This window comes from Erythrolamprus reginae, chromosome 1 (genome assembly GCF_031021105.1).
Source record: "Erythrolamprus reginae isolate rEryReg1 chromosome 1, rEryReg1.hap1, whole genome shotgun sequence".
NCBI lineage: Eukaryota > Metazoa > Chordata > Lepidosauria > Squamata > Dipsadidae > Erythrolamprus > Erythrolamprus reginae.
The window spans coordinates 141,674,111-141,689,096 of record NC_091950.1 but is presented as its reverse complement, the minus strand read 5'-3'; the positions used below and the strand labels follow the sequence as shown (position 1 = coordinate 141,689,096).

The 14,986-nt window shown below is 37.8% G+C and overlaps 1 protein-coding gene across 2 annotated transcripts in view; it reads left to right on the top strand.

Moving 5' to 3' along the window:
- STX3 (syntaxin 3) overlaps positions 1–14,986 on the top strand; it is a 55,940-nt gene that overhangs the window by 32,114 nt on the left and 8,840 nt on the right. Inside the window, exons 2-10 of one of the 2 annotated variants that reach the window (XM_070726789.1) lie at positions 3,904–3,984; positions 5,537–5,636; positions 6,431–6,505; positions 7,116–7,183; positions 7,912–8,020; positions 10,175–10,248; positions 10,814–10,948; positions 13,806–13,916; positions 14,026–14,136. In XM_070726789.1, coding sequence (XP_070582890.1) covers positions 3,904–3,984; positions 5,537–5,636; positions 6,431–6,505; positions 7,116–7,183; positions 7,912–8,020; positions 10,175–10,248; positions 10,814–10,948; positions 13,806–13,916; positions 14,026–14,136 — 864 coding nt within the window. The remainder of the gene's footprint in view (positions 1–3,903; positions 3,985–5,536; positions 5,637–6,430; positions 6,506–7,115; positions 7,184–7,911; positions 8,021–10,174; positions 10,249–10,813; positions 10,949–13,805; positions 13,917–14,025; positions 14,137–14,986) is intronic. The other variant, XM_070726780.1, reaches the window with a different exon arrangement.

Genomic DNA, 14,986 nt, shown 5'->3' with positions numbered 1-14,986 from the left:
CCATTCATTTTTGTATGCATGTTTAAGGAAACGAAAGCCATAGTAAATGCCACCACCCCATGCTTCTACATTTTAACTGAGAAAGAAGAACTACCGGTAGTGTATGTTAGCACAGGGCAAAAGAAGATCTGATTATGGTTACAGATGCGTAAACATTGGAAATGCAAGGGGAATAAACCCAGACCCAACATCTCTTCAGCTTGGTTGCTGCATAGTCCAGATTGGTGCAGTGCTTTTAGCTTTGTTTCCTCATGTAGAGGTCTGAATCCCCCTTTTCTCAGAAAGAACCAACTTAGTATAGTGAGGTTTTAGCTACTGTTTCAATCCATTAAATTTAGGGCTGTAGAACTAAGAGATAGAATTAGAATGGAGACACAACAAGTATCTGCATACATGCATGAATGCATAATGAATGAATGAATGAATGAATGAATGAATGAATGAATGAATACCACTATCACCAACAACAACATAACAACAACAAAGTTGGAAGGGACCTTGGAGATCTTCCTCTCCAATCCCCTGCTTAGGCAGGAAAACTCTACACTACTTCAGACAAATGGTTATCCAACATCTTCTTAAAAACGTCCAGTGTTGGAGTATTCACAACTTCTGGAGGCAAGCTGTTCCATGGATTAATTGTTCTGTCAGGAAATTTCTCCTTAGTTTTAAGTTGCTTCTCTCCTTGTTTAGTTTCTATCCATTGCTTATTGTTTTACCCTCGGGTGCTTTGGAGAATAGTTTGTCTCCCTCTTCCTTGTGGCAACCCCTGAGATATTGGAACACCGCTATCATGTCTCCCCTGGTCCTTCTTTTCATTAAACTAGACATACACACAGTTCCTGCAACTGTTCTTCATATGTTTGGCCTCCAGTCTCCTAATCATCTTTGTTGTTCTTCTCTGCACTCTTGATTCTTCTTCCTCTTCCTGTCTTCCTGTTTTTTCTATACTGTAATGGACTTGGGGCACTTTCTTAGTCTGTAACTCTTTCTTTCTCTGAGTGGAGGAACTCACAAACTTGTGATGCTCAGCCTGATGTCATTCTTATGTTTTGGTTAAAATTACTTTCAGATTCACTCAGCATAATTAATGAAGAGGGACACACCTGAGAGCATCAGGATGGAGTAACCAGCAGTGATAATTTAAAAGTGTATCATTTTGGAAATCATGTTGTCTGACTCTGATTATTTCGCTAGTGATTTATAGCAGTGATTTTCAACCTTTTTTGAGCCAGGGCACATTTTTTACATTTACAAAACCATGGGGCACATTGAGGGGGGGGGGGATAAAAAAATATTGGACAAAAAAAATCTCTCTCTTCCTTCCTATTCTCTTTCCCTCTTTCTCTCCCTTCCTCTTTTTTCTCTCTCTCCATCCCTCTTTCTTTCTCTCTTTTTTGCTCTCTTTCTCTCTCCCTCCCTACCTCCCTCTATGTCTTTCTCTCTCCCACCTTCCTCCCTCTCTTCCTCTCTCTCTCTCTTGCTTTCTTTCTTTCTCTCTCTTGCTTGCTTTCTCTCTTGTTCTCTTTCTCTTTCTTTCTTTCTTTCTCTCTCTCTTGTTTTCTTTCTCTGAGCTTCGCGGCACACCTGACCATGTCTCGCGGCACACTAGTGTGCCACGGCACACTGGTTGAAAAACACTGATTTATAGCACTTCTAGAGCCACTTAACCCTTTTGGGGCTAGAATAATAATAATAATAATAATAATAATAATAATAATAATAATAATAATAAATCGTGGTTAACATATGCGGTGAAGTTTTTATGATTCATGTGTGTGGAACTGAGCTCTGTTTCTGTCAATTGTCTCTGGCTTTGATAAGTGGTGGAAGAACAGACTGAATGCAAGGTCTGTGCCATTTCTCTCTAGCTTTTATTGTCTTTTCATTTAACAGATTAACAGAGTTGGAAGGGACCTTGCAGGTCATAATAATTTTATTGAGACTTTTAATAACCACAGTAAAAACTACAGTAAATACAAACTAAAGTAGAAGAAAAGAAAAAAGTAAAAATTCAGAGGAAAAAAAGAAAAAATAGAAAAGAAAAAAGCAACAGAAAGTGATTTCCAACTTTCATCACACTGAGCAGAAGCTAATATAGTTATTTTTTATCCCCTTTTAAAATAACAAAAAGAATATTCCCCCCCCCCATAAACTTTTATCTATACAGAATTTAGAAATTGTCATCTTTTTAATCCCAGTTCAGCAAAAAAACAATTAGGAGTTTCCAGAAATGTCAGATAGTTGATCTCTGATTCAAACTTTATATTCTTTCTTTTTGCTCTGCAGAATCTTGACCTTTAAATTATTTCTGTGACATCCAGGATTTGATATTTCATCATTCTTTAGCATTTAAAAGGAGTCTTCAGAGCTTTTATCAGCTTACTTTGTAAATCCCATAAAGAAGCTTCTTCAGAATTTTTTTGGTGCAGCTGCTCTGTCTCAAGATGCTTTCCTGATTTGGCGATTTTGGGTTCCCATTTTAATAATTTCAGTTTTGTTGTCTCCCACACTTTCAAACTCTATAATGTCTATGTCATGTAAAAGTTTTAAAAAGTTTTCTCACCACATGCTAAAAGTTTATCTATTGAAATCTCTATTCTTTCTAAGAGGTTAGTTTATTAATATTTTTATTTTTTTTAAAAACCTCTTTAAAATAACACAAGGTAATACTGTAGCCAGCTTAATCATTTTAATTCTTTGCTGCCTGGTTCTTCAGTTCCCTCTAGTGTCTATTTACAATCTGTATAAAACGTCAATTTTTAACAGGTTTAATTCCAATTTAGTTGTTTCCATAAGTTTGTTATTTAATTATAAATTTGCTTTGCAAATCTTACAGAAAAAGTAACCAATATTCCAAATCTTTCTAGACTCCCAATCTGTTTAAAACTGATTTTTTGCTTTGGCCAATTGCTTATTATTTTAGATTCTTAAGTCTATGTTTAAAATGTTTTAAATCTGAAGAAAGTAAAACTCATTATGTGTCAAATTAAGCTTGCTGTTTTGAAAGTCTCTAGTATCCATAAAATGGTTAAATTGAATATTTCCAAATGTGTTTAGAAAGTGAGTCCTTCACTCCTCTCGTTGCAACAAATTACCTTACTCCTTCAGACTTCAAATACTATGATTAGACAATTTACAACTATGTCGCCTCTGAAATGATCTAACTGTAGTTCATAAAATCATATACCATAATGTCCTTCCTGTTATTGACTACTTCATCTTCAACAACAACACAAGAGCACGTAACAGATATAAACTAAATGTAAATTGCTCCAAACTAGACTGCAGAAAATATGACTTTGACAACAGAGTGATCGATGCTTGGAATTCACTACCTGACTCTGTTGTTTCTTCCCCAACCCCCAAAATCTTCAACCTTAAATTATCTACAGTTGACATCTCCCCTTTTCTAAGAGATCTGTAAGCTGCGTGCATAAGTGCACCATTGTGCCTACTGTCCCTGTCCTATTATCCTTTTTGTTATCATTACTTTCTACTTATGTTAATACAAACTGTAATTCTATACTTGTTTGACAAATAAATAAGTAAAATAAAATGTCCTTGTGAAAGGCCTAACCACTGTGGAGAAGAAAGATATCGTTTCCCCTAGCTTCTGATGCTGACACCTACAGGAGACAGTTTTATGATTTCCTCATGAGTTGCCATTCAGAACACTAGTGAGGATCTCCCAAATCCCTTTTGTCAGTCATCGATAACTCTCATTGGAAGCAGCTTGATTGTCTTTTTATTATATTTTCACAAAGTGGACCAACTTGCATATCTTTCTATGGCTTAAAAAATTAATATACTTGATTATTATACTTGATTATTGTTCACCAGGCCAGATTTAGGAAATCAAGAGTCATATGATTCTAATTGGTGTTATTTGTCTCTTTACAGAAGCAGGACGATGACGAAGCCGAAGATGAATTGGAAATTGCTATTGACAACACTGCTTTCATGGATGAATTTTTTTCAGAGGTAAAGATTGCTGAGAAAAGAAAAAACAGCTCTGAAACTAAAGCTGGGGCTCCAGAGTAATAAAATTATGAGATATATTTAGTTGTGCTGTGAAAGCTCTTGTTTGAGAAGATCTAAAAACTTCAGAGACCAAAAGAGAATAATGCCATGGGCTTCAATTAATCCACTTACAGCATTTTTCAGAGTATAAGACGCACCGGAATATAAAACGCACCTAAGTTTTTGGGGAAGAAAATAGGGAAAAGAATATGCTTACCAGGTATTCATCTGGCTAGCATCCTTGGTCTGGTCAACTTCAGCACATCAGCACATCATTTTATCCCCTTGTTAGGGCTTTAAAAAACTTTATTCAGAGAGTAAGAGCTTGCAAGCCGGTAAGAGCTGGGAACATTATTAGTACCTGGTAAAGGCTGGAAAGAACCATTTGGAGCAAGTAAAGCAATGAAAAAAAACTTGCAAAGACTTAGGGCTTGGAAAACATTCTTCGCAGAGAGTAACAATGAAAGAGTTTGCAAGTTGGTAAGAGCTGGGAACATTGTTTGTTAGCACCTGGTTAGGGCTGGAAAGAAACATTCGGAGCAAATAGAAAATGAAAAAAAAACCCTACAGAGACAGGGTTTGGAAAACATTCTTCGCAGAGACAAACAATGAAAGAGCCTGCAAGATAAGAGCTGGGAAGATCGTTAGCAGCTAGTTAGGGCTGGGGGGTGGGGAAGCTACATGCAGAGTAGAAGACACATCCAAATTATCAGCCTCTTTTACTGTAATCTTCCAGGGGCCAGAAAAGGTCATTGGCAATGTGATAATGTGCTCAAGAATGGTCCCCAAATTGGCATTTTTTTTCCCAACTTGGGAAGCACTTTATGAATTTTTTAAGGGAGGGGATAGATAGATAGATAGATAGATAGATAGATAGATAGATAGATAGATGGATGGATGGATGGATGGGTGGGTGGGTGGGTGGGTGGGTGGGTGGGTGGGTGGGCGGGCGGGCAGGTGGATGGATGGATGGATAGGTTGGTTGGTCTAGGTTGGCCACCTGGGAAACTGATTCTATTGATAGATCAATGGAGAGCACCTTTTTGTTGTACCAACCAGAAATGATGCTCACACATTTATTGACATTGCTGAAAATAATAGAAAACTTTAAGTGAATATTGATTTCTCCCCTCAGTTTTTTAGTGGGGATGGTGGTGGGGTAGATAGAAGATGAATTGCACTTTTACTTGATGCAGAAGAAGGGGAAAATTCCCCCCATCAAGTCACTGCCTACAGAATAAGACAGGAACGTCATACAAATGCCTCTAATGATAAGGAAGCACTCTCCATTACATGCATGATTGCTTGTGTGAGCTGCTCCGAGTCCTTGGAGAGGGGCGGCATACAAACCTGATGAATAATAATGATGATGATGATGATGATGATGATGATGATGGCCATGGCTGCTGCTGGTGCTATGTTTTTGCATGACTGGACTGAGTTGATGGAATTTGGTATTCCCTTCTTGGCCTGTGGCAGTGGTTCCTTCTCAGCCTCTCTTCATAATTTACAGATTGAAGAAACCCGGCAGAATATTGATAAAGTGTCAAAGAATGTAGAAGAGGCAAAAAAGCTGTACAGCATTATCCTGTCTGCTCCTATCCCTGAACCAAGTGAGTACGATGCAGCGTTCACAAACTTTTGTTTGAAAATTCTGAGCCTAAACCTTTCTCCCCAATTTTCTTTAAACATTATCTGTGTCAGGTAGAAGTAGAAAGATGGTTTCTGGAGGAGGCTAAAATTCCCCCCTCCATTTTTTATATACAGTGGTATCTTTACTTAAGAACTTAATTTGTTCCATGACCAGGTTCTTAAGTAGAAAAGTTTGTAAGTAGATGCAATTTCTCCCATAGGAATCAATATAAAAGCAAATAATGCATGCAAACTGATTGAGAAAGAAATAAAAGCTCAAAATTTGGGTGGGTGGAGGAGGAGGATGAAGAGGAGGAGAACAGTCGCTGCCAAGGGAAGAAGGTGAGGGGAGGGGAATAAAAAAAAATCCAAACCTTTAAGGCTTAAAAAAAAGGGGGGACTCTGAGGTGGCGAGGAGGAGCACGCCCCTCCCATACACCCGGCGCGAGGCTGCCTCCCATACACTGGGGCAGAGAGAGAAATCCAGGAGGAATGGCAGGAAACTGGCTGGGCCTTTGTGGAGCTCTCAAATTTCCTGGGAAGTTTTTCTGTACTCAGGTTCTTAAGTAGAAAATGGTTCTTAAGAAGAGGCAAAAAAATCTTGAACACCCGGTTCTTATCTAGAAAAGTTCTTAAGTAGAGGCGTTCTTAGGTAGAGGTTCCACTGTACTTGAATGGATTCATCCAGACTGGAGGTGGGAATATGCTGTGTGAAGTGGAGAAAGGATCTCCATCGCTATTCTCTTACTAGAGGAAATCTATTTGTGTCCTGTAGAGACAAAGGATGATCTGGAGCAGCTGACAACAGACATCAAGAAAACAGCCAATGCTGTTCGAAACAAGCTTAAAAGTAAGAGACCACTTCCGGGAACAGGCTAAGTTTGTTCTATTTGTACAGTATTACTTAAACAATTTTATTTGTGTTGCTTAAATATTTGTTGCTTACTTAGTTGCCTTTACATGCCAGGTGAAAGTCCGGTGAGCATATTATGAATTTTATAGACACCTTCCCCCTGGATCAGAGGGTGGGTTCCTAGCAGTTTGGACTGGTTCTATAGAACTGGTAGTGGGAATTTCTCTCTGCTTGCCAAACCACCAGTGATAGCCAGTAACGTAGCCTACTGTATTTGTGATATGATACATGCTTATCAATTTGTATTGAAAGTATGTGTAATGTTACGTATGGTTTTGATGTGGAGAAAAATAAAAAAAAACTTTTTGTAGAAAAAGAAAACAATTTAGACAAAAACATTTTGCTATATAAGCTTTGTACAAAATTCCCACATTTTAAAACCCTTAAATCAGTTTTAAATCCCTCTGAAGCTGGCCAGAACAATCAGAGTATCAACAGAATGAATGGAAGCCACTTAAATAAAGTCCAAAGAAGGATTAACTCTGCAGAATGTAGCCAGACATTCCTTTCAGACTGTGATACCTCTTCATTTTTCTTGGCTGCACAGGTATGGAGCGGAATATTGAGCAGGATTCGTCTCAATCATCAGCTGACTTGCGGATACGAAAGTCCCAGGTAAGTGGAGCTCCACAGTGGTTGGATTAAAATGACTTCACCGGCTGTTAGCAAGGGGTAAGTGAACGATACAGAATAATATGAGTGAGACAGAACCATATCTTTTGATGAAGCAATGGTGGATTGTTAGTGTTGAAGCCCTTGTCTGCTCCTGTACATAATTTTGATTCCAATCCCAGTTGGAATTATTTGTTTGTTTATTCAGTCAATCAATCAATCAATTAATCAATTAGACTTCTATGCCACCCAATACTTGGTACTCATTATGAGGACTAGCATGTTCAGATTCCTAGGCATATTTCATGAGAAGCTCTAAGGCTTAACTGTTCCAATGCCCAAATTAAGTACTGAAACCCAGCTTTAATTAAAGGGGAAGTGAAGGAAAGTGACAGTTCAAATGTAGCAGATGGATTAACAGACACAAAATACCTTTTAATTTTGAAGGACTGCTGGATTGGAGCCGTTTTTAATGTTTTGACAAAAATGTAATTTTAAATGCCTTGAAAGTAGTTTGGGGTAAAGAACAGAAGTAATGATTTTTCATGGTTTTCAAAATGAAAGGGAAAAAAACAAATTAGCTAGAAGATATTTAGTAACTATTTTAGATACAAATTAAGGTATATTTAAATTTTTAAGTTTAAACTTTTACCAAAAAGCCAAAAACAAAACGAAGTCTGTAGATTTTATGAAATGGAATTAAAGCATGACTTATTTTTCTTATCTACCAGCATTCAGTTCTTTCCCGAAAATTTGTGGAGGTGATGACTAAATACAACGAGGCGCAGGTTGACTTCCGAGAACGGAGTAAAGGGAGGATCCAGCGACAGCTTGAGATCAGTAAGGTTTTTTCTATTCACCTTCCACCTCACTTGAGTAGAATCTTGAAAGTTTGGAAGAGTAATGATTCTGCCTTGTTTTTTAAAATGGGACTCTTTTGATAGGCATTACACAGACTTGGGATCTTACGGAATCTTCTTGTTGAATCCTCCTTATGGTATTTGCAAGGCTCCAACTTGAGAAAATGGCACCGCACCATTTATTTGATATTGTCTGTTCATCTCTCATGACATTTCAATGGCCCTAAATTTGGATACTCATTTCAATATTGCTGGACAGGTAACAGCAAAAGAACGCCATGCATTTTTGAGAACTTCATCTCAAGACTTAATTTTAGTTATCAATCTTCATCCTAAGCTGCTGATTTTTGAAAATCAGTTGGCCACTGCTCATGTTTTAAACCTACCCTACCGTTTTAGCCTTAAGAAGTAGGAATAGTTTTAAAATGAAAATTGGAATCCTCAAGATGCTGACTTGATAATATTAGCATATTATGTAAACCCAAAAAATGGATGGATTCAGTTGTAATGTTGTCCTGAGCATCATGCAGTAGGACATGTGTGCATGCATGGATGCGCACCAGTAGCAAAATGCAACTGGAACCCACCCCTGGGTCAGACCATCATGGGGAAAAGTTACATGTGGTTTTGTCTTTAGTGCAGGGATCTCCAACCTTGGCAACATTAAGACTTGTGGACTTCAACTCCCAGAATTCCTCAGCCAGCGAAGCTTTGCTGGCTGGGGAATTCTGGGAGTTGAAGTCCTTCAGGCTTAAGGTTGCCAAGGTTGGAGATCCCTGTTTTAGTGCATTAATTTTTAGATTCATGATCCTCTTTGCATCATACAATCTGACATTTCATGCAAATCATTTGGGTTTGTAATCCAAAATATGGCATCAACCGTTCTTTTGGCAACCATTGGAAGTTATAATGGTACTGAGGGAAAAAAAGATTTATGGCTGGTCCTCTCATTTAGCACTGTTGCATTTTTGTTTATTTGTTTGTTTTCTATGCCAGGGGTCTCCAACCTTGGCAACTTTAAACCTGGAGGACTTCAACTCTCAGAATTCTTTAGCCAGCAAAGCTGAGCGACTTCAAGATTTGTGAACTTCAACTCCCAGAATTCTTCAGCAAAGCTTTGCAGCCTGAAGAATTCTGGGAGTTGAAGTTCACAAACCTTAAAAGTTGCCGAAGTTGGAAATCTCTGATCCGAAGTATTCACCCATTAAAAAAACATTAAATAAACTGAGTGACAGCACACATTCTTGGCTGTTTTCTTGCTCAATGCTGAACCATTTGCTAAGCCTTCTATGTATACTGCTCAAAAAATTAAGGGAACACTCAAAGAACACATCCTAGATCTGAATGAATGAAATATTCTCATTGAATACTTTGTTCTGTGCCAAGTTGAATGTGCACAACAGCATGTGAAATTGATTGTCAATCAGTGTTGCTTCCTAAATGAACAGTTTGATTTCACAGAAGTTTGATTTACTAGGAGTTATATTGTGTATAATAATAATAATAATAATAATAATAATAATAATAATAATTTATTAGATTTGTATGCCGCCCCTCTCCGAAGACTCAGGGTGGCTCACAACAATAATAATAACAGTGTTACAATGTAAACAAATCTAATATCAAAAACCATCTAAAAACCCATCATTTAAAAACCATGCACCACATGCTTGCCATACATAAAAATTTAAGTGTTTCCTTTATTTTTTTTGAGCAGTGTATTTTCATGTGTATTTTATTTTCATTGCAAATATCTCCTTTTGCATTCCTTTGCCAACCTTTGTTTATATAAAATGTGCGATAATTCAAACCTATTAAATGTATTCTGTAAACTAGTAAACGTATAATAATTATATTATCCCTTACATTATAATACTTTATCTGATTTTCCTTTTTATTATTTTCATTTCATACACTTTGGATGTGCTTTTATGGAACAATAAATTACAATAGAATAATGACTGTTTCTAAGTTATTAGTGTAGTTAAGAATTACATTTCTCCTTGCCTGAATCTGAGAACAGAAAAGTGCAAAAATGAATAATTATTATTGTATGTCATTTCTTACAATGTGTAGGAAGATGTTTATTCATGTTATAAAAATGGACATTCTCTCTCTTTTCCCTGGAATACAGCTGGAAAAAATACAACAGATGAAGAACTAGAGGAAATGTTAGAGAGCGGGAATCCATCGATATTCACCTCTGGGGTGAGTGTGTATATGAAGCCGGCTTTTCATAAGAAATGACTTTACGATCCTAAATGCTGATGATTTGCAAGAATGATGGTTTGGAGTTTTCCCTCTAATGGCGTTAAATGTTCTTAATTGTAGCAATTGAAGGATGAATGAGTGGGATGGGAAGTGAAAATGAAATTATCTATCTATCTATCTATCTATCAATCATCTATCTATCCATCTATCTATCTATCTATCTATCTATCATCTATCTATCTATCTATCATCTATCTATCTATCTATCTATCTATCTATCTATCTATCTATCTATCTATCTATCATCTATCTATCTATCTATCATCTATCTATCTATCTATCTATCTATCTATCTATCATCTATCTATCTATCTATCTATCATCTATCTATCTATCTATCATCTATCTATCTATCTATCTATCTATCTACCTGCTTATCCACCTTCCTTCCTACCTACCTATCTAAAGGAAGATGCTAAATTGGGGTAAAATAAAGCATATATTGAATATTGTTCGGGGTTATTGCATTTCTTCTGTGCAATGTTGTCTGGATCTTCTCTAGATCATGGATTCCCAGATCTCGAAGCAAGCGCTGAGTGAGATTGAGGGACGACATAAAGATATTGTGCGGCTTGAGAATAGCATCAAGGAGCTTCATGACATGTTTGTGGACATTGCCATGCTGGTAGAAAATCAGGTAACTGACCCTTGGTGGAAGGAGGCTGGAAAAATAGCCAAGAAAATTATATTTAAAAAAAAAACATCTTGGGGGACTGAAAGGACAGATCCTTGCAAGAAGACGGAAGGGGAGAGGACAATGAGTACATTTCCTATCAGTCCACCTCAAGGTCTTGTCATCTTGGCAGTGCTCCAGATTATCTGGTATTATTATTTCCAATGAAGCCAAATATGAATTTAAAAAAAGAGCAATGTGTGTTCCCCAAATAAGATTAAGACTTTTTTATAATACACTAGGAGCTTGGGAAGAAAGAGGCATTCAACAGCATTGCCAATGTAAAATAAGGGAGGGCTTAAGCATGCGACTGTGAAATCGAAAATAGACTGTACAGAATATGAGGATTTGGGAAGGTATGCAGTGGGTGTGATGCTGGTCTAAACCTGGGAGACCTGCTTCTGTTACTCAATCACAGAAACCCATTTGGTGATTTGAGGCTAGTCATCATTTCTCAGCCTCACCCAGTTTCTCAGTCTTGGCAACTTTAAGCAGCATGCTGTAAAGTTCCCAAGGTTCAGAAACACTGGCCTAAGCCACTATACATGGGGTTACAGAAATGAACTTGGAAAAGGAACACACTGCTTGAAGTGTTGGAGAAAACATAAATTGGAGGACATAAATTCACCGAAAAAGAAATAGCTTGAAATCGAGTGAACGGATGACAAAATAGCAAATGAGATTCAATTAAGGTATGTTTAAGTATGTTTTTGGAATCAAATAATTCTAATTAACACTCTAACACTGTAGGTTTTTAAGAAGAGATTGGATAATCATTTGTCTGAAATGGTATAGGGCAGTGATGGCGAACCTTTTTTTGCTTGGGTGCCAAAAGGGCACGCACATATACAATGGTGTGATGGCACATGCCCACACCCATAATGCAAAGGCCTCCCCTCATGTATGCACACACAACCCCCCCCCACTGCCCCCGAGTTTCCAAACTTCTGGTTGGCCTGTTGCGTTGTTTTTCTCCATCCACAGATTCTGGAGGCATTCCTGAAGCCTGGGAAGGGTGAAAAATAGACCAACGGGTGAAAGTTCTGGAGACCTCACCTACAAAAAGATGTTGACAAAATTGAACGGGTCCAAAGACGGGCTACAAGAATGGTGGAAGGTCTTAAGCATAAAACGTATCAGGAAAGACTTAATGAACTCAATCTGTATAGTCTGGAGGACAGAAGGAAAAGGGGGGGACATGATCGAAACATTTAAATATGTTAAAGGGTTAAATAAGGTCCAGGAGGGAAGTGTTTTTAATAGGAAAGTGAACACAAGAACAAGGGGACACAATCTGAAGTTAGTTGGGGGAAAGATCAAAAGCAACATGAGAAAATATTATTTTACTGAAAGAGTAGTAGATCCTTGGAACAAACTTCCAGCAGACGGGATAGATAAATCCACAGTAACTGAATTTAAACATGCCTGGGATAAACATCTATCCATCCTAAGATAAAATACAGAAAATAGTATAAGGGCAGACGGACCATGAGGTCTTTTTCTGCCGTCAGACTATGTTTCTAAAACGGCCTGTCCCCTGCCCTCCAGAAGGCCAAAAATCAGCTGGCCAGCATGCACCTGTGCACTGGAGTTGACATAGGGCAAAGCCCTGAGTGCCTTCAGATATGGCTCCGCGTGCCACCTGTGGTACCCATGCCATAGGTTCGCCATCACTGATATAGGGTTTCCTGCCTAACTAGGGGATTGGACTAGAAGACCTCCAAGGTCCATTCCAACTCCGTTATCTGTTATTCTGTTAATTACAGCTGAAAATACACAAGAGAAAGCAAATTTAAAACTTGATTAAAGACATTCAATTTTTAATATGATAGAACAGACCCACTTGAATTTATTTAAGCATGGCTTTGAATGCTATAGCTTATACTATAAAAATTTGTGGCTTATTGATTTGCATTATGGTTTGGTTGGCTGTGCATATATAATGGGCGGCTAGAAACATAGCTGAGAAAACTTGGATATGGTATCAGAGGTAAGATTTATCTACACTTTTGCTTCCTGCATGGCACTATTTTAATGAGTTATACTATAATTTGATTTTTTTTTCAAATGGCCCTTCACATGATGATGATGGTTAACATAACCCTTGTTAGAATCAGTTATGAGTGAGAAGCAGTCAGTTTAATAATGTTGAGGCTTCAATGCCAGTCTTTAAGGGTCTTTTCTTGTTTTTTGCTCACAATGCATTGCTGAGGAGATGGCAATCAAGTCAGTTTATGGTAAGTATATTTTTAGGCCATAAACCTAGTTTGGGAGGGAAACAGAAAATGTGAGGGAATTTATGCTTGATTATTGTGACTGAACTTCTGTGAACCTGAAACAAATTCTTGCCAAGAGAGGCACCTAGCTAAAATGAAGAATTGACAGGCTTTGAGGAGAGAAAAGGCAATGTTATGGAAGGATGGCTGGACCAGAGAAAAATTCAAGTCTGTCTAGACCAGTGTTTCCCAACCTTGGCAAATTGAAGATATTTGGACTTCAACTCCCAGAATTCACCAGCCAGTGAATGCTGGTTGGAGAATTCTGGGAGTTGAAGTCCAGATATCTTCAAGTTGCCAAGGTTGGGAAACACTGGTCTAGAGCAGTATTTCCCAACCTTGGCAACTTGAAGATATTTGGACTTCAACTCCCAGAATTCCCTAGCCAGCAACGCTGTCTGGGGAATTCTGGGAGTTGAAGTCCAGATATCTTCAACTTGCTAAGGTTGGGAAACACTGGTCTAGAGGCAGGATGGTTGGAAAGCTGTGGGTAACTTTCCAGAATATTCACGTTCTTTCTCTTTCCCTTTTTAAAAATTTCACAGGGTGAAATTGTAGATAATATAGAACTGAACATGATGCACACCATGGACCACATAGAGAAAGCACGTGAGGAAACGAAGAAGGCTTTAAAATATAGGAGTAGGGCACGCAAGGTGAGCCTCTCCTACAAACCTCCAGCTTGGCGCAGTCAGCCATTTTGCCAGTTTACACTTTTTGCTTCTGCCTCTCTCTCTGGCTTCTGCCATCTTCTTCCTCTTCAAGGGAGCCATGATTGACCGCATAGAGAGCAATATGGACCAGTCAGTAGGCTTTGTGGAGAGGGCTGTTGCTGACACCAAAAAGGCTGTAAAATTTCAAAGTGAAGCACGAAGGGTGAGAAGAATTACAGGAACCCAGCCCCATCTCACCTGGTTTAGACCCTTGTCCCAGTGTTTGTTGAAGTCACCTCCTGCAGACCTGTTTCTGTCAGCTTTGTGTTTTAGATTCAGACCCAGTACTTTGTTCCTGCTCTCTTTCTGTACCTCAGCCTACTTGCAGCCACTTCAAAACCCACCCACTTTGTCAGTAAATGTTATTAGTTATTTTGCTAATCACAGCTTTGTTTTCTGAGTGCTCCTCTGCTGTTCCTTCCCTTCAATATGAAGAAGATTTATTCTTTCACAGCTCCTTTAAAATGTGTTAAATGTCTTTGAAGTATGTGAAGCTTGAACTTTTCTCAAACATTACTCCAAATTTCTTCTGCTTTAAACTGTCTTTTAATTCTGTTATTGTGGTTTATGTGAAGGCTTATCCTTGTTAGTTTTTGGTAAACTATATAGAGGTGGCACATGACTGCTAATAAACCAATTTGTAGTAAAATTCTTCCTCAACTTTAATAACTATATGGTAGGCAGAGGGTTTACCTAAGAATGCTTTTGGCTTAAGAAGTTGGTAAGTTATTAAGGAATGTTGACAGTTTTGCAGTTGATAAAAGATGAGAAGATTTGCTCATTTAAAAATTGAAAATGACAAGGAAAACTAGTTTGCTTTTAATTTTTGCTTCAACTTTGCTTTGAAAGTACAGTAGTTGAAATGTATTGTTCAGTGTAGTGTCAAAGAACAGAGTGTTGCTTATTTATTTCAATTTATATGGTGGCTTTTCTCCAATATATGGTTTTGAAAGGCTTACAATAATTTTAAAAACTATATTAAAGAATAAAATGTTTTTATGCTGAGAAAATTA